The 18,305-nt window shown below is 41.5% G+C and overlaps 1 protein-coding gene across 4 annotated transcripts in view; it reads left to right on the forward strand.

The window, feature by feature from the left end:
- Nucleotides 1–2,107: 2,107 nt before the first annotated feature.
- adck1 (aarF domain containing kinase 1) overlaps nt 2,108–18,305 on the forward strand; it is an 87,562-nt gene continuing 71,364 nt past the window's right edge. For all 4 annotated transcript variants that reach the window (XM_063909011.1, XM_063909013.1, XM_063909012.1 and 1 more), the window contains exons 1-3: nt 2,108–2,356; nt 14,454–14,593; nt 17,147–17,230. In XM_063909011.1, the coding sequence (XP_063765081.1) occupies nt 14,462–14,593; nt 17,147–17,230 (216 nt within the window). In that variant the 5' untranslated portion in view covers nt 2,108–2,356; nt 14,454–14,461. The remainder of the gene's footprint in view (nt 2,357–14,453; nt 14,594–17,146; nt 17,231–18,305) is intronic.

Genomic DNA, 18,305 nt, shown 5'->3' on the forward strand with positions numbered 1-18,305 from the left:
AACTTCCCACAGGCATTGCACTGTGCCTTGTCGTTGTCTTTTTTAGCTTAATGAAGCCACACTTTGGAGCGCTTACCGCGTTCCATCTTTAATAATGTTGTTGTGACTGGGCCATGCTGCATGCTGGTATCTAAACAAATCACACGTTGCGTTGATGCATGACATAGTCACGTTAAGTATACAGGTCCTGGCAGATAGCCTAGGTCTGTGCATATATGTAGCCTTTCTTTATAATACTAACAGGTTACCGCGTTTAAGAACCGTTAAGCAGAACCGAAATTATATTTTTTGTATGGGTACCCGGTACCCAGCATTTTATTATAGGTTCTCATTTGGAACCGAGTTTCGGTTCCCAACCCTAGAGGCAACCCTCTCATCCACTGGGGTAAACTCCAACAAAGCGGCACTCAACCGGGGGCTTGTGAGTATCCCCACACCCGCTCGGCACCTCACACCTTGGGCAACTCCAGAGAAGAATAGAGTCCAACCCCTATCAAGAAGCAAGGTTCCAGAGCCGACGCTGTGCTTAGAGGTGAGCCCCACCAGATCCAACTGTTAACGCTCCATCTCCCGCACAAGCTCCGGCTCCTCCCTCCCCAGAGAGGTGACGTTCCACATCCCCAAAGCCAGCTTCTGCTGCCCGGGTCTGGTCTGTCGAAACCCTCTGCTTTCACTGCCACCTTTCTGGCAGCGCACCCGACCCCATCGCTGTTTCCTGTAGGTGGTGGGCCCGCGGGACGGAGAAGCGGAGGTGTTGCCCATGTTGCTTTTTTGGGCTGTGCCCAGCCGGGCTCCGTGGCAAACCCGGCCACCAGATGCTCACCGACGAGTCCTCCTTCTGGGCCTGGCTCCAGAAGGGGACCCCGGGGTTCCTCCGGGTCGGGAATCCTCGCTGTGTTTGTCATGAGGTCTTTTGAACCAATTTTAGTCTGGCCCCTTACCCGAGACCAATTTGCCATGGGAGACTCTACCAGGAACACAAGGTTCCAGACAACACAGCCCCCAGGTTCATCGGGGCACACAAACCTCTCCAGATAAGGTGCTGGTTCTCGGAAAGGTTGTAATAAGTAATTACATTTAATATATTTTAGAAATTGTCAGAATTATACAGATTATAATTAATTTCAATACATAAATTTAAAAAATATGAGTATTTAAATAAAATCAAATAGATTTATATGCGTAAAAATAAACTCCACCATGATTCATGTGAGTTTAGGGGACCTTTAAAAATATTTCAGTTTATGAAAATAAAACAGTGTTTAAACCCTTACATTCTTTTAATTTATGTAGGTAATTGTCCACTTACTACTTTTGTGCAAGTACAAATTCTGATTCAACATATGAATATGGATGCACCTCACAAAGGACTGAAGCTTGCATTAAGTTGCATAAACTCCTGCCGCAGGAATGAGTACAAATAAAGCCAAATATAAATGGTCAGTAAGGAGCAAACTCAAATGTGCACAATGTTAAATATCCTGGAAGATGATGAGACTTGGGGGCCGAGGTGAGGTCTGGGTTCAGACTGTAAAGTTGTTCAGCCGCTTGTTGTTTTGCGTTTATTTGCAGTTGTTACTCATCTTTTATTTTATTTATTTTTTGTCACTTTGTTACGATGTTTGTCCTTTTGTGTTTTTTTTTGCTGGTGGCTGCACTTCCCCTTTTTGTAATAATGTGTCTCTATCTGATCATACTGAGTAACGCTCTTTGGGCAAACACAACCTGAAGAAGGTCATTACCCATATCAGAATAGGACACACAGGACTCAATCAAACACTCCACAGAACAGGCCACCACCCTACTGGACTACGCACACACTGTGTTTGTTATAAACTGAAAAATGACAGAAATGTAGCTACTAATAGATTTCAGGAATAAGGTAATTCATGTCAAGATTAATTCATTAAAACACAGTCTACAACTGGGAATTTGCTAGATAAGATACTTAACCGAAATGCAAGTCAAAATGTACATGAACTAAAATGTACTTTAAAATGATCAATAATGAATTGCTCTTTTTTACCGATCAGCTACTGTACCTTCCGGGACAGAAGGTGGCAGCAACGCACCGAATCGTTGTTTGCCAATCTCTAAGAAGAACAAGTAGAAGTGCAGTGTTCATCCGGCATACAGGGACAACACAGTAATACTATTTCTATCTTACCGCACGGACCCGGACCGGACAAATGGTCCACATTAGGGTAATATCTTTACATCAGACTACGGTTTGAGTTTGGTGTCACAACTGAATTGAGCAGCCCGGTCTCATGCATGACTACATTAACCAGGAGTCTACGCTCTTACGTCGAAAAGTAAGAGGTCACACAGACAGCTCGCGGACTTCACTTGTTAGGTAAGTGTTCTTCCTGACAGCTGCATGTATGTAACAATCTGACTGTGTGGCTCATGCTTATTACAATACACTGTCAGGGTGTCGTCCAATATATGTTCAGTGCAATAACCAGAATGAATCAGATGTGTTTACTTATATTTCTTCCTGGCATAAATCCGGATTGTTGTTAATCAATAATATCATTTAGTCCTAATTTCAACCTTTTAGCAGGGACCAATGCAAAAAATGGTGGCCTCATTATTCAAAAGACTAATTGGCCTCCAATGTTCAATACTCATCTTATCTTTTTTTGATTTAGGTATCAATTTAACAAGACCTTTTGGAAGAGTAGGTTGTAACTCTTCTTTTCCTATATGGCTTCTTCTTACATGGCCACTGAAAATGGATTTAATGACTTACTGTACTAAAGACTTTATATAATTGGCTTATCAACCCATAATTTCCTGGAGATTTATAATTTTTAACATAGTCAATAGATTTCTGCACCTCAGTTCAGTAGGTTTTGTGTTCACATTCTAATTTAAAACTGTCATGAATGCCTTCAATATCTTTTTTCTAAATCTTGTTATCTGTATCAGTGTGAGTGAATTCAGCAGAAGTCATCAAATCCAACGTCCTCTGTAGGCAGATCCACGCTAGGCCACACCGCTTCCAACAAGCGCTCACAGACTCACTGGGCTTGGCTCATCATCAATCCCAAGTCAGATTGGATCTGGCTTGCTGACATCTCAAGAAAAAAAGCAACCGTAGTTTACACACTTATACATCAACACTGGCTGTCGTCTTCTAGTTTGGATTCACGCAGGGGTTCAAGACTGCAGGGTGGTTACAGGGAAAGATCTAAAGGACATAAAGGGGTCTAGTAGCCGTATATTTGATATGGGTTAACCCTACATTAGATAAATCTAATCAGTCTTAGAACCACAATCTCAAATTGTCAAAGGGCATTCAGGGGTTTGTGCAGAATGTGATTGTTTCTTTATTCCCTCAAAATACATGCATAGGGTAAAAGAAGGAAATGACCTATACTTTTTATTTGAGATCATGTTCATTGAACTATTCACTTGGAAAGTGAAGAATTTGTATCTAGGCGCTGGAAATTTGATACCTCTTTACTTGGATATAAATAATTGAAATTAAAAAGAACTATATAAAAGAAAACATTGACCCATTTATAGACAATAATATCTGGGAGGCTGCAAAAGCGAATCATTATCTTCATACACATCATTTACAAAATGTGAAAAAGTTAGGCAAAGAATAGAACTTGAGAGAAGTGAACAGATGTGAAGAACTCCATACATCTGCACCAACAGATGAACATTGGGAACTATTAAAATATTGACATCACAAATGAAATCATAAAACAAATGAATTTAATTGTTTGAATATGTATTGTGTTAATGTAACTTATAATAAAGACACACGCTGTCTTAAACTCAAGTACCTTACTTGAAACGTTCATTCAGATACGATACAACATACTGTCGCACTAACTCCACAACTGCCGCTCTTGGCTGGTGCACCCAACATTGTCGTCCCCCTGACAACGTGTATTGGAACATGTCCCTTTTAATATATATATATATATATATATATATATATATATATATATATATATAAGTAACTGTCCACAAGAATAACACAATTACTAGGGCTGTCCCCGACCAAGGATTTTGTTGGTCGACCAGTGGTCGTCATTTACTCCGACTAATCGACTAATCGCCCCCCCCCCCCCCCCCCCCCCCCAATTTTTTTTTTTTTTTTTTTTTTTTTTTTTTACAATTTTGACCGGGATACACATCTGTGAAGTTTTACCTTTAATGCCCGGCTACCGCATCTATTCACATTTACCACTAACGCCGGGAGTAACCTTGTGTGACTACTAACAAAATGTTTCCTGGTTCATCTAAACACTAGGCCTATAGCCTACACAAGTTCTTCTCTCAGTCGGAGAGTGAGAAAAAAACCCGACGTTCGCAGAAAGACAGACGGAGTTTGAACATTCTGATTATTTATTTTAAACAGGCGCCACACACGTACTGAATGATGATGCAACAATTCAACAAAACCAAAAATAATAATACAGCCTTAAACTAATTAAAAAAAAAAACATATTATTATTTTCGTTTCTTTTGGAAATGTACATAACGAAAAAAAATATGATTGCTGTAAAATAGGCAAACATGAATAGCCCTAAACTAATAAATAGGCCTAATTTGAAACAGACAGTGCAGATTAACAGACCAACGAGGTAGACTTGCATAAAAAACCTGAAGCTCACAGTGATTTGTCCTCGGCTCTGAGTTTTCTCAAATTGTGAGAAAGGAAGACCAATTTGTCCACATTGTCAGGGAGAAGTGAACTCCGCGTCTTGCTAACAATGAAGCCGGCCTTAGAGAAGATGCGCTCCGATGGTGTGGACGTGGATGGGATGGAGTGAATACGCATGGCTGCTCTGGCCAGCTTCGGGTAACGCTCCTCGTTTTTTTGCCACCATGCTAGCGGTCCCGACTCAACTTTTGTTTTATCCTCCAAGTACCATTTCATTTCATTGTTCTGTTCTTCTGTCTGCAGCTCCTCATCTGTACCCATCAGCATGGATATTTCGTCCTGCTTTTCATTCTTTTTTGTTTTCTTCTGTGGTACAGGCCCGGGTTCGTTGTCGTCCCCACTGGCGTGCTGTGTCTGGGCAGGCTCTTCTGCTGGAGATAGACTCTCAGCTAAATCCAACACCGTAGTGTATGCCTGGTTGCGTTTCTCTTCCTCCATAAACGATAAGCTTTTAAAGCGTGGGTCCAAGACAGCAGCTTTGATGTAAATGCTGGACTGCAGCTCCTTGTTTAGCTCCCACCTCTTGTCAATTTCCTCACCAAGTGTTTTCTTCAGTGCTGTCACGGCCGCGCTGTCATCCTCGCGCAGCAACAGGTGACGTCTTTTCATGTTTATGAGCATGGGCAGCGTGGCAGAGAGAGATGCATTAAGATCTTGTGAAAGCAACTCTGTAAGTGTGACCATCGGCTTCAACACCGACACTATGTCTTCTGTTATCCTCCATTGGACCGTGGTGAGATCCAAATCGCGGTCAGATCTGTGTGTGGTAACGCTAACGGGGTCGGAAAGTACAGCGGTGACCGGCCACCTCTGTTCCAGAAGGCGCTCCAACATGCAGTGAGTGGAGTTCCATCTCGTGGAGACATCCTGGATGAGTTTGTGTTCAACCACGTTCTGTTGTGTTTGTTTTTCAGTGAGAGCCGCTGTAGCCTTGGCACTTTTCTTAAAATGTCCAACAAGACGTCTGGCAGCTGCTATGACACGGCAAATGGGATCTTTTTTAAGAGCCGCATTGATGCACAGCTGCAAAGTGTGCCCTGCGCAACGAACTCCTTGGACGTTACCCCAGGACGGGTTACGCGCTAACTGATGGGCGCACAGCACCATGTTCGCGGCATTGTCATGTACAAGAGCGACCCTTTTTTCCGCGGGGATTTTAAAGTCTGCCATGACTTCGCTGAGTCGCTCTGCTATGTTGACAGCTGTGTGGCTCACTCCCAACTCTTTCGTTTCCAGCACGAATGAATGCAGTTGCCAGTTATCCGAAATAAAATGCGCTGTGACCGTCATGTAACTTTCCATCTGGTTAGATGTCCATGCATCTGTTGTGAAGCTGAGTGCTTTGCAGTTATCGATCTTGCCCTGGAGTGTTTGTTTTATTGTGCTGTATTTGTTTGTAATCGCGTGCATCACTGTTTCACGTTTTGGCAGGCTGTATCCGGGCTCGAGGCAATTAATTAGATCTTTAAATCCCTCACCACTGACGATATTCACAGGTCGCATGTCCAGCGCTATGAAGTCAGCTATTTTGTCAGTTATGTCTCTCTTCCTTTTTTCAGACAGAGGGGCTTTCATTGTGAGCTTCTGCTGCGTTAATGATGAGGAGGATGAGGAGGATGATGAGGATGACGTGGAGGTGGAGGGGGCTAGATTGCAATAAAGTGGATGCGCCTGTAGAGATTTAAATAATAAGTTAACCAGTGAGCTGGATAATTTAGCCTTACCAATACTAGCGACAAAACTAAATGTACTTAATTCATTATTTATTAATTCAATGTATTATTTATAATTTATATATATTTATAATAGGCCTAATTGCATTAACTTCATCGCATAGGATAGCTAGGCTAGTAGGCTAAGCTACTTACATTCTTGAGGTGGTAAATCATGTTCGTCGTGGACGAATGATAGGCAAATGTTTTTCTGCAAATTTGGCATATAACCCTCTTTGGGTCATCTCTATCCTTTTCGAAATGCTCCCATATCTTAGAGCTCCTTCCAGACATGATAGCCAAATAAGTCGATGCTGTCCTTGTCAAACAAATCAAAACCGTTTAACGTCTTTCTTGTCACGCCCTTCAAATTAAAAGTCCCGGAAGCCCTTTGACGAGACGCGGCTTTTTTCCCCTGCGACCAATCGACCAATGGAATTTGGTCGACAAGTATTTTTTTTGGTCGACCAACGATTAATCGATTATTTGAGGTCAGCCCTAACAATTACCCAAATTATTAGTGGTCAAACAGTTGACCAACAACAGTATCTTAATGTCTTTTCCTGTATCCATATGATCTTGTTCTTTATATACCTATTCACGAGTATTGAGTAAGTGTTCTGTCAGTCGAAGTCCTTCAGATGCGCCGGTCGTCTGACGGGCCTGCCTGACCTATATATATATGTCTCCTGTTTCTTCTCAAGACCTGACCCTCCTCCGTCATTACTTCATAGGACCTTTGCTCTATAGGTTGAATGACTGTTGCTTTGTTCCACCACTGCTTTTGCCCAGTGAGTGGTTCAATTCGCACTCTGTCCCCTCTGTGCAGTTCAGGTAAGTCTTTTGCAGTGGAGTTCACTTCGTCTCATTTCACTCTCTCTGACCCCCTTATTCCGTCTGCTAGCCGTTGGCCTCAACAGCGCCTCACTCATAAGCAGAAGCGTTTTGGTTCGTCTCCCCATGAGCATCATTGCTGGGATGCAGTCCGTACCTTGCAGTGGAGTGTTACTGTGATCCAGTGTGACTACATAGGGGTCGCTGCCTGCCCGTTTAGCTTTAGCCATTAGCCTTTTGGCTGTTTTGACAGCCGATTCCACTTTTCCATTGCTCTGCGGTTATCCTGGAGAGGACGTTTTCTGTCTGCAGTCCCATAACCTGCTGAAGTTCCTGAACTCGTCCGATGAGTATTGAGGGCCATTTTCTGAAAACACAATATCTGGAATTCCATATCTGGAAAAGTGAGCTTTCAGTTTTTGTATCACTGTTTTAGACTTTGTATTCTCTAGATGATTTAACCCCCAGAAGTTTGTTAGATAATCCACAGTTATCATGTAGTCCCTGTCATCAAACATAAACAGGTCAGTTCCTATCTTTTCCCAGGGACACTTTGGAGTCTCATGTGGTCTCAGAATCTCTTTTTGCTGCTTTACTCCCCAGGAACTGCATGTACTACACTGTTCCATGTATGTTTTTAGTTGTGCATTCATGCCTGGCCAGTATACACACTCACATGCTCTTCTCAGACAACCTTCGATGCCTATATGTGAGGAGTGAATTCTCTGCCTGATATCTGCCCTCAGTGCTGCACAGTGATGGGCAAGTTACTTCCAAAATGTAATACAGTACATATTACTGTCTTTTTAAAGTAATAAGTTACATTACATTATTACTGTCTCTGAACTGTAATGCGTTACACTACTTTTGCGTTACTTTGAGTTATTTTCACCAAAATAACCGCAAAAGTATGGCTTTAAATGCTAACATGTAGTTTATCTATCTATCTGGCAGTACATGCTGAAATTAAACTCATGCTCCGTTTAAGTGGGCTAAATAATTATTGATTCCGGTAACATTACGTCTCTGTTTGTCATTAACAACATGTTAGTGGAGCCTCTGCACGGCCCTGTAACCTGCTGTATATGAACGAGTCTCTATGGCAACGTTAACTCACCTTGTCATTGGTGTGCTAACGGGGATTTGGCTGACAAGCTTTCTAAAAGCTGGCGATTCCACAGCTGACAGAGGCTGCATATCTTCAACACTCTGCCACGAGTCTCTTAACTTCTCGGGATTCAAGCAGCAGCCCCAGAGAAAGTTACCTTCGGTTGCTTCGGCCTGCGCACACTCCTGTCTTTCTCTTTTGTTTTCTCCGAGCCTGCAGCTCTGCATTGTGAGCCTGCAGCTCTCCATTGTGAGCCTGCAGCTCTCCATTGCGAATCTGTTTCTGCAGCCCTCTTAACCAATAGTAAACAGGCTTACTGAGTTACTATTCTACCTGCACAATTATTTCTCTGGTGTCAGAATGTCTCGCGATGTTGGTGAATTATTAGAAACAAAACACCACATCATTTCGGGTTAAAATGTGTTGTAACTGCATTAATTGAGAATTGTAACGGGTATTATATTAACCTAATTTCAGATGTACTGCGTTATATTAGTGCGTTACAGCAAAAAGTAATACATAACTGTAACTCTGTTACTTTTGTAACGCGTTACACCCAACACTACTTAGGATCTATGAGGAGTTTTCCTGTGGGCTTCCTTATTGTCAGCAGACTACTGATCCAGTCAGTGCTTCTTTCCACTGGCATTATGATCCTGCTCTCCTGTAAACTTGCAAGTTCCTTCTTTAGTGGATTGTATAAAGCAACTGGCACCCTTGGTAGATTAACTGCTTCTATGTTTGGATCCACTTCCAGCTTTAACTCACCTTGAAACACAGCTGAGTATTCTTTTTTAAACTGCTCCTCTGTCCAAGCTCCTTTCTTCTTTACAGCTCCTGAGTTCTTGCACACATTAGCAAATTGATGATGTTTTTTTCCACTTTTGTCCATATGCAGGGCTTTTCTCCTTTTTCCTTTCATGTCTCCGGCCACATAATTTACACTGAATAGTGTTCAATTTTTCTGCTGCTTCTGTTTTTTCTTTCAGTCTCTCTTTTTGTAACACTGCATGCACATTCAGCAAACTCTGTGCCTCTATGACTGGTTCCCTGTCTGGAAAGCTCTGATGCCCTCCCGAATTGTATACATTTATCCAATGTAAGATCTGTTTCTCTGAGAAGTCGTTCTCTTAGCTGTGAATCCCAAGTTCCACCGACTATCTTATCTCTGATTAGAGAGTCTGTAATAATGCCAAAGTTGCATGTTGCTGCTAACGTTCTCAGTTCTGTTAGATATTTGTCCAAACTCTCTTCTTGGCCCTGACTACTCCCTGTTCACGCACGACTGCGTGGCCACACACAGCTCCAACACCATCATCAAGTTTGCTGACGACACGACCGTCATCGGCCTGATCACAGACGGCGACGAGACGGCGTACAGAGAGGAGGTCAGAGCCCTGACATCTTGGTGCCAGGACAACAACCTCCATCTCAACGTCAGCAAAACAAAGGAGCTGATTGTGGACTACAGGAAGAGGCAGAGAGAGGCACACACACCCATCACCATCGACGGGACTCCTGTGGAGAGAGTCAGCAGCTTCAGGTTCCTCGGGGTAAACATCAGTGAGGACCTGACATGGACACATCACACCAGGGTCATATCCAAGACGGCTCGACAGCGGCTCTTCTTCCTCCGCAGGCTGCGGAAGTTCAACATGGACTCCAGGATACTCTGCAACTTCTACAGGTGCACCATCGAGAGTATCCTGACTGGCTGCATCACCGCCTGGTATGGCAGTTGCACCGCCCTCAACCGTAAGACTCTACAGAGGGTGGTGAAAACTGCTCAGCACATCACTAGGACGGAGCTGCCATCCATGGAGGACCTCTACACCCAGCGGTGTAGGAAGAAGGCCGGTAGGATATTAACGGACCCCAATCACCCCAGCAACAGTCTGTTCTGTCTGCTGCCGTCTGGCAGACGGTACCGCAGCATCCGGAGCAAGACTACCAGACTCAGAGACAGTTTTATACCACAGGCTATAAGACTGCTGAACTCCTGAGCTGTGTGAATGTCTACTCACATCTTTTTATAGTACACACATACATATATATATATTATACACATCTGCCATGCATATCTGTTTATAGTACACATATCTATATATTATACATATCTGCCATATACATCTGTTATACGTAATATATGCATCTGTCCATACCTCCTCATTCAACAGTGTAAAGTGTTTAAATACTTTCAATGTATTCCAAATATGTATATATTTCACATCCTCAAATCTTTATTGTTGATATTGTAAATATTCTTCTCTCTTCTCTCTTTTTGCACTATTGTATTTATCTTATTTCCACCATGTATGTGGAGTTGTTGGAGGAGCACGCGACATAAGATTTTCATTGCCAACATATACGTTGTATCTGCTGTGCATATGACAAATAAAACCTTGAAACCTTGAAACCTTGACTTCTTGTAAAGGAATTGTATCTTTCAATAGTGTAATTTTTCTTAGTATCACAAAATGCCTCCAATGCTGCCAATACTTCAAACTACTTGCAGCTAACATCAATTCTTCTGCATCTTCTGCCGGTAGAAAAGGTCCCCATGCTGCACAGCAAGACCCAGTACAGGGAATAGTTACAGAGGGCAGATTATTATGAATGTGCAGGTGTGTGTGTGAAACACGTAAAACACTGCTGCTGCTCTGGCAGAGATAACTAAATTTCTCAATTTCCCCTCCTCGACTACCTGGTTTTACTATTTAAAAGGTATGTCTTTGAGTTAAATGTTGTTGTTTTTTTAAATTGTATTGTATAAATTACTGACAACATTTCTCTGTGTTGGAATTCAACAGACACTGGAATGGCTGCCATACATGTAGAGATTGAGATTTAAGAAACATTTGGAGTGGTCTCTTAATTTTTTCCTGAGCTGTATGTATAGACTGCTCTACGATTTCAAAATCAAACAAATATCAGAGCACTCACATAATAATGTAACACTATCAGAGACTGGATATATTTCCTTCTCCTTTTTCTGGTTGCAATGAGGAAATCAAATTACGGCCAAAAGTTGTATTCACAATTATCAAAAGTAAGCAAGGGAAACCAGTTCTTGGAGGTTGAATTGTCCACAAATCAGCTCCTATTGTCTTCTCCTATCCCCTATTCTTGACCTCTGTGTGAAACGTCACAGGGTTAAGGAATAGTGGATAGGAGAATTCAAAAGGATTTAGGAAAAGAGGCTGCGGTGCTTTGAGAATCCGACTGCACTTACACTGTCCCACGTATTTATGATGAAGGACGTTATTAATGTGCGTCTGCTGTGGGGAACTACAATTTTCTGTACAGGACTACTGAAAGACTCTAGAGACTCTGCACCACGCTCTGATGGTGTTGTTTTTTGCTTTATGAACATATATTCTTCAGTAAAGTAAAACGTATTGTCACCCTCACCCTCCGGTCCACACATATGAATCCACATGTATCCAAATACGTATGATTTTATGAAAATATGGGACGAAGTGAAGGAAGAGACATGGGTGGTGGAAACGTGGATGCAAGTTAATAGGCTTGAGATGCAGATATTTTCTGTTGAGTTATGTTTTTTATCATTTGCAAAGATACAATTGCAGTGCTAGGTATCTGTGATTATTTACATAGAAACCAATGACTGTTCTGAAATAAGTGGGTCAAAATTCTATCTCTATTTTTTTAGCTTTTTCATGTTTTCTGCACATTGCACTTTGTTTGAAGTGGACATATGCTAATGTTCAGGTTGAACATAGTATTTAGTGTCTCTACTGGGACATACAGTGGGGCAAAAAAGCATTTAGTCAGCCACCAATTGTGCAAGTTCTCCCATTTATAAAAGATGAGAGAGGCCTGTAATTTTCATCATAGGTACACTTCAACTATGAGAGACAGAATGGGGGAAACAATCCAGGAAATCACATTGTAGGATTTTTAATGAATTAATTGGTAAATTCCTCGGTAAAGTTATTAGTATTTGGTCACCTACAAACAAGCAAGATTTCTGGCTCTCACAGACCTGTAACTTCTTCTTTAAGAGGCTCCTCTGTCCTCCACTCGTTACCTGTATTAATGGCACCTTTTTGAACTCGTTATCAGTATAAAAGACACCTGTCCACAACCTCAAACTGTCATACTCCAAACTCCACTATGGCCAAGACCAAAGAGCTGTCAAAGGAGACCAGAGACAAAATTGTAGACCTGCACCAGGCTGGGAAAACTGAATCTGCAATAGGTAAGCAGCTTGGTGTGAAGAAATCAACTGTGGGAGCAATTATTAGAAAATGGAAGACATACAAGACCACTGCTAATCTCCCTCGATCTGGGGCTCCACGCAAGATCTCACCCCGTGGAGTCAAAATGATCACAAGAACGGTGAGCAAAAATCCCAGAACCACACGGGGGGACCTAGTGAATGACCTACAGAGAGCTGGGACCAAAGTAACAGAGGCTACCATCAGTAACACACTACGCCGCCAGGGACTTAAATCCTGCAGTTCCAGACGTGTCCCCCTGCTTAAGCCAGTACATGTCCAGGCCCGTCTGAAGTTTGCTAGAGGGCATTTGGATGATCCAGAAGAGGATTGGGAGAATGTCATATGGTCAGATGAAACTAAAATATAACTTTTTGGTAAAAACTCAACGCGTCGTGTTTGGAGGAGAAAGAATGCAGAGTTGCATCCAAAGAACACCATACCTACTGTGAAGCATGGGGGTGGAAACATCATGCTTTGGGGCTGTTTTTCTGCGAAGGGACCAGGACGACTGATCCGTGTAAAGGAAAGAATGAATGGGGCCATGTATCGTGAGATTTTGAGTGAAAACCTCCTTCCATCAGCAAGGGCACTGAAGACTGAAGCGTGGCTGGGTCTTTCAGCATGACAATGATGCCAAACACACCGCCAGGGCAACGAAGGAGTGGCTTCGTAAGAAGCATTTCAAGGTCCTGGAGTGGCCTAGCCAGTCTCCAGATCTCAACCCCATAGAAAATCTTTGGAGGGAGTTGAAAGTCCGTGTTGCCCAGCGACAGCCCCAAAACATCACTGCTTTAGAGGAGATCTGCATGGAGGAATGGGCCAAAATACCAGCAACAGTGTGTGAAAACCTTGTGAAGACTTACAGAAAACGTTTGACCTCTGTCATTGCCAACAAAGGGTATATAACAAAGTATTGAGATGAACTTTTGTTATTGACCAAATACTTATTTTCCACAATAATTAGAAAATAAATTCTTTAAAAATCCTACAATGTGATTTTCTGGATTTTTTGCACAATTGGTGGCTGACTAAATACTTTTTGGCCCCACTGTATCTCCATGCTTTAATGTTCAAAAAGCTCTTTATTTTTCTCCTCCTCCTGCAGCTCTCTTCACCCTCTCTAAGCAAGCTCAACTCAGAGAACTGAGAGCCTGAAAGCAAGATATCAAGCTAAAGTTGTTAGCGGCCAAAATGTTAAAAGTAAACGCACCTTGAACACATTTAAGCGTGTTCTGAACAAAAACACATCTCCATATTTCTACACAATTTAAGGCGTAGTTGGTGGATACACAGCCTATGAGCGCAACAGTTTGTGGACGGAACACAGGGATTTTAGCCTTTGCAGACCATTTACATGCACACACCAAAATAAACACTAAAGGAAAAGGAAAACCCCTGAAATTATGAAAGAGCCTCTTTTTAGCCTCTGGCTTGAGTTTCAAAACAGGATACATGTATTTATTATCCTTGCAAGAATGGAAGTAGTCATCCCATACAGAGCATAAGGTACAACTAGTTCCTCGAACAGTGTGTTTAACATGCCTATTTACAGGAGGGGCTGTTACACAGTCAGAAGATGGAGGAATACCGGTACAAAGCAGTATACCCAGGCCCACGTCAGGAATGCTCATGCTTTGTCATATCTCCCTTGAGGCTGAATCCTCATGTTAATCGTTGTCACATAGATATCATATGCCTAAAACAGTGTGTCCTGATGCTCTTCTAGGTAATATTACATCCTGCCATATACACTGTTACACTTGGGCCTTCGTTATCATGTGCTCCTTTGAAAGAGTACATTGAGTATTTTCCCAAAAATAGCTTTTCAACTTTGAACTTATTGCCCATGTTTGTTTCTCCCATAGTGCCGCTGATGGCTGGTCGACTCTTCAAAGTGTCCGCTCTTGCCACAGCAGTGTGTGCCTCCTCTGGGTTTTACCTGTACAACAGAAAGCTGAACCTCGATGATCTGAGTGTGATCCGCTTTGGACGAGCTGCAGCCACAGTGAGTCAATGACCGCTCTGCCCTTACAGTCTTTATTTAGGGATAGTGGATTTGGTGCAACACCAGTTTAGATGTTATACTGTATGTCTTTGTCTTACAGAAGAGGATTAGGGCCACATGAAAATATATCTCGGGGGATGTGAAAAAGATATATATATAGGTAGGTAGGTAGGTAGGTAGGTAGATACTTTATTGATCCCAAGGGAAATTCAAGGTCTCCAGTAACTTATAGACAACACACACAACATACACACACAACATAAAAAGGATGATATAAAATCCACATGAATGTAAATAAAAACAAGTATAGACATAGAAAGCTTGCAGTGGCAGGGCCTGACCCTGTGCATTGTAAGGTGCTCATGGAGAATGTGCAAGGGAGTCTTACAGTGCAAGGCTAAAGCTGAAAAAAACAGCATTAAATATGAACAATCGCAAATAATGTAAACAGTAGGTGAGACACAAAAATCAGCAGCAAATATTATAATAATGTAAATAGTAGGTGAGACACAGAAATCAGCAGAAAATCTTAGAGTATTGAGTATAACAATTACAGCCAGTATTTAAGTTAAAAGTTAGGACACAGTCCAGGTTGGGGGAAGGAGGGAGGGGTGTGTGCATATGGCCTAATATAGCCAGTAGACAGTCAGACAACAAACATTGTTATAAGTGGCAGTGGAATGGAAGTGGTGGAGAGGGAGACAGACTTATGCACTTTACATGTTTTTTAGTAAAGTGTGAATTCTGACTTTTCTCTCAGAACAAAAAAGATAATCTTTTTTTTTCACATCCCCAAAAAAATCAGAAGTACGGGTACCTGTAGTGACCGCACTTCAGTGAGAGACTCTCATAATGCAGTACGGAACAATGGAGGAGGTTACAGAGTTTCTGCGCACCAGAGGGGTCCCAGAGGAAACCATGTTCCAAATGGAACACGCATAGATTTATATAAATCTATATCTATTGTTTTGGCGTTCGTAAAAAAAAGGCACACGTATTTTGAAGCTTATAAAGTGAGGCAAGAAACACACCTTTTCTGATGTGCAACGTCACAGGCAAATTATGGTCCTGTTAGGCCACAAAACAGATCTTTGTTTTCACAATGAAACTGTAGTTTCTCAGTGAATTTCCTTTATTGGTCTTGAATCTCATAACATCAGCTTTTCATTTTCCTCTTGGATGTTGTTCTGGACCCTCGGAGAAGGAGAACATGGTTAGGCAGCGGTGTCTTTCAGGCATGTCATTACCTAACAGAAATAACAAGAAACGTATAACATAACTGAAGAGCAAGTGTGTTATTTAGGAGGTGTGTTTGTGTCTTTAGGAGCTGTAGATATATTAGGACAGTAAGTGTTTTTTTTTAATTCAGCTGTGTACTACAATCAGATTATCAATGAACAGTTCATCAACATTAAAATATCTGGGTTTTTTAAAATAATATTTAGCTATTATCAAAACTTAATGTAGAATCATGCTGTTTGGTTGTCTCACTGCAATAATCACTTTTACCATGTTTTTACAGAGACAGATGTTAGCAATTCTTTCTCTGTATATGCTAAGGAATTTGCCTTAAACACTTTCAAATGCCCAAGCTATTTAAATAAGAAACACCAGTAAAATATAAATAGAGATCTAGAATTTTGCATAAAATATCCAAAAGACAGCAAGACAACAAACACAGCTGTGCTCAAGTTATGTTTCTCAATAAGCTAATTTGAGCTGCTAAAAGAGAGGAGAGGAAGCTTCCCTACTGCATAATGTGAAGTGAGTCTCTCACTGACGTTGGTTCACTACAGGTACCCGTACTTTTTTCTCAGAACTAAAAAAAAAGAAAATATTTTTTTCACATCCCACATTTTGTTTATTTTTTTACCAGGGGTCTGCATCACAAAGCACACTTTTTTGTTAAACCAACTATATTTAGCCTAACTCAGGTTTTTCAGCTTCAAACAGGGTCGATTAAAACTCAGGTCTCCATAGTAAATTGTGCTGACTGAGTCATCAGGACAACATTTAAGACAGAAGTTGATGATTTAATAGATCGACAATTATAATATGTTCCAGATCCACCTCAACATGCTCCTATCTTTTTACATGCAAGTTTTTCCTCAGCTTTTTCATACCACATATTGTCCTCGCTCGTCTGTCTCCTTTCAGCCATCAAGACGCTCGGCTTAAGTCCATGCGCTTTACCACCTCGACCACTAAATGATCCATGGGGGGCGGGCAATTTAGAGCAATAGGGCGTGATTGCATGGGACATGAAATGGGCTACCATTTATAGGTATAATTTTTTGCAGTCTTTGCGATATGTATACCACAAATGTTGATATTGCAATGATTATTCCGTAAATTGTAAAGCCCTTATATTATGAGGAATACCTGAGGAAACATGTGCCAGTTTCATACAACAGGGCATCCAAACCCCAAGGTCAAAAGCCAAGACAAAAATCAACAGAGGGAGAGCAGTACAATAATATTCTATCATAGTGGGGTTTTCCCAAAAATATAACTGCTTACTCATTACGTTCCATGTGTCTGCTCTCTCTGCAGACAGCGATCATCAGCTTTGACTATCTGACTGCTTTCAAACATGTGGAATATGGCACAGAGGAATACTGGGCTGTCAGGTCTAAGGTAGGTTGTGTGTGTGTGTGTGTGTGTGTGTGTGTGTGTGTGTGTGTGTGTGTGTGTGTGTGTGTGTGTGTGTGTGTGTGTGTGTGTGTGTCTGTGTCTGTGTCTGTGTCTGTGTCTGTGTGTGTGTCTGTGTCTGTGTCTGTGTGTCTGTGCGCACGCTGAACTGATCACGACATAACATGTCTCTTCAACTCCTATAATTGTGAATAAAGAAAATAGCTCAATCAAAAGACTACACAAACATTTTCTCTCTCCACATTAAGACAGTATCTCACACACTCATTATAATGTGGTTAAGATTATTATTGAAAATGCACTTTTTGATGTCTCTGTCCCCTGTGTGTAAGGAGACTCACAAAGTGTCAGAAAATACAACCCTCTCTCTTTTCCTCCTTACCCACATCTCTAAAAATGGGGGTACAAACGAGCTGATCCAGATTTGCTGCCGATATGATGTCATAACCGAAATGTGAGCTGGCTTTTCATTGAACTCCTGGCAACGTCCCAACCTATCGTCCCCCATATGAAACCCTGACTGAGTAACAGTATGCAACGCAGAAACAAACTAGGCTGATCAAAGCGGTGGAGACTCAGTTGACATTATAAACAAGGGTCAGCTATTGGTCAGAATTTAGGTTCAAAATTTGAACTAACCAAATGGTTCTAATATCGATATTGTTAACATTGTTTTAAAAGGCACGTTTTACATTTTTCAAATGTTCATGTCCAAAGTAAATAAAAAAACACTGAATTTGGCACTATATTTACAAGAATGTGCTTGACATAATATGTCAACATATTTTCAAGGTATATTTAAAATATACTACAAACAAAAAGGCTTTGCTGGTTTGAGTTTATGTGGGGCAGGTAGCCGATGGCCTATCACACGTTTTGCATACAGCAATTTAATGACATTATATTGAGCTAATGCTTTTATCCGTAGCAACTCACAAAAAGTGCAATGAACTATAAAGATACAAACTCAGAACAGAAGATACATGCAGGTACATTTGCTTCAAATAATTCTCTTGCTGGTGCAATAGTCTCAATTTACAGAAATCTTTGTCAGTACTTT

The sequence above is a fragment of the Eleginops maclovinus genome, chromosome 19, assembly GCF_036324505.1.
Source record: "Eleginops maclovinus isolate JMC-PN-2008 ecotype Puerto Natales chromosome 19, JC_Emac_rtc_rv5, whole genome shotgun sequence".
NCBI classification, from domain to species: Eukaryota; Metazoa; Chordata; class Actinopteri; order Perciformes; family Eleginopidae; genus Eleginops; species Eleginops maclovinus.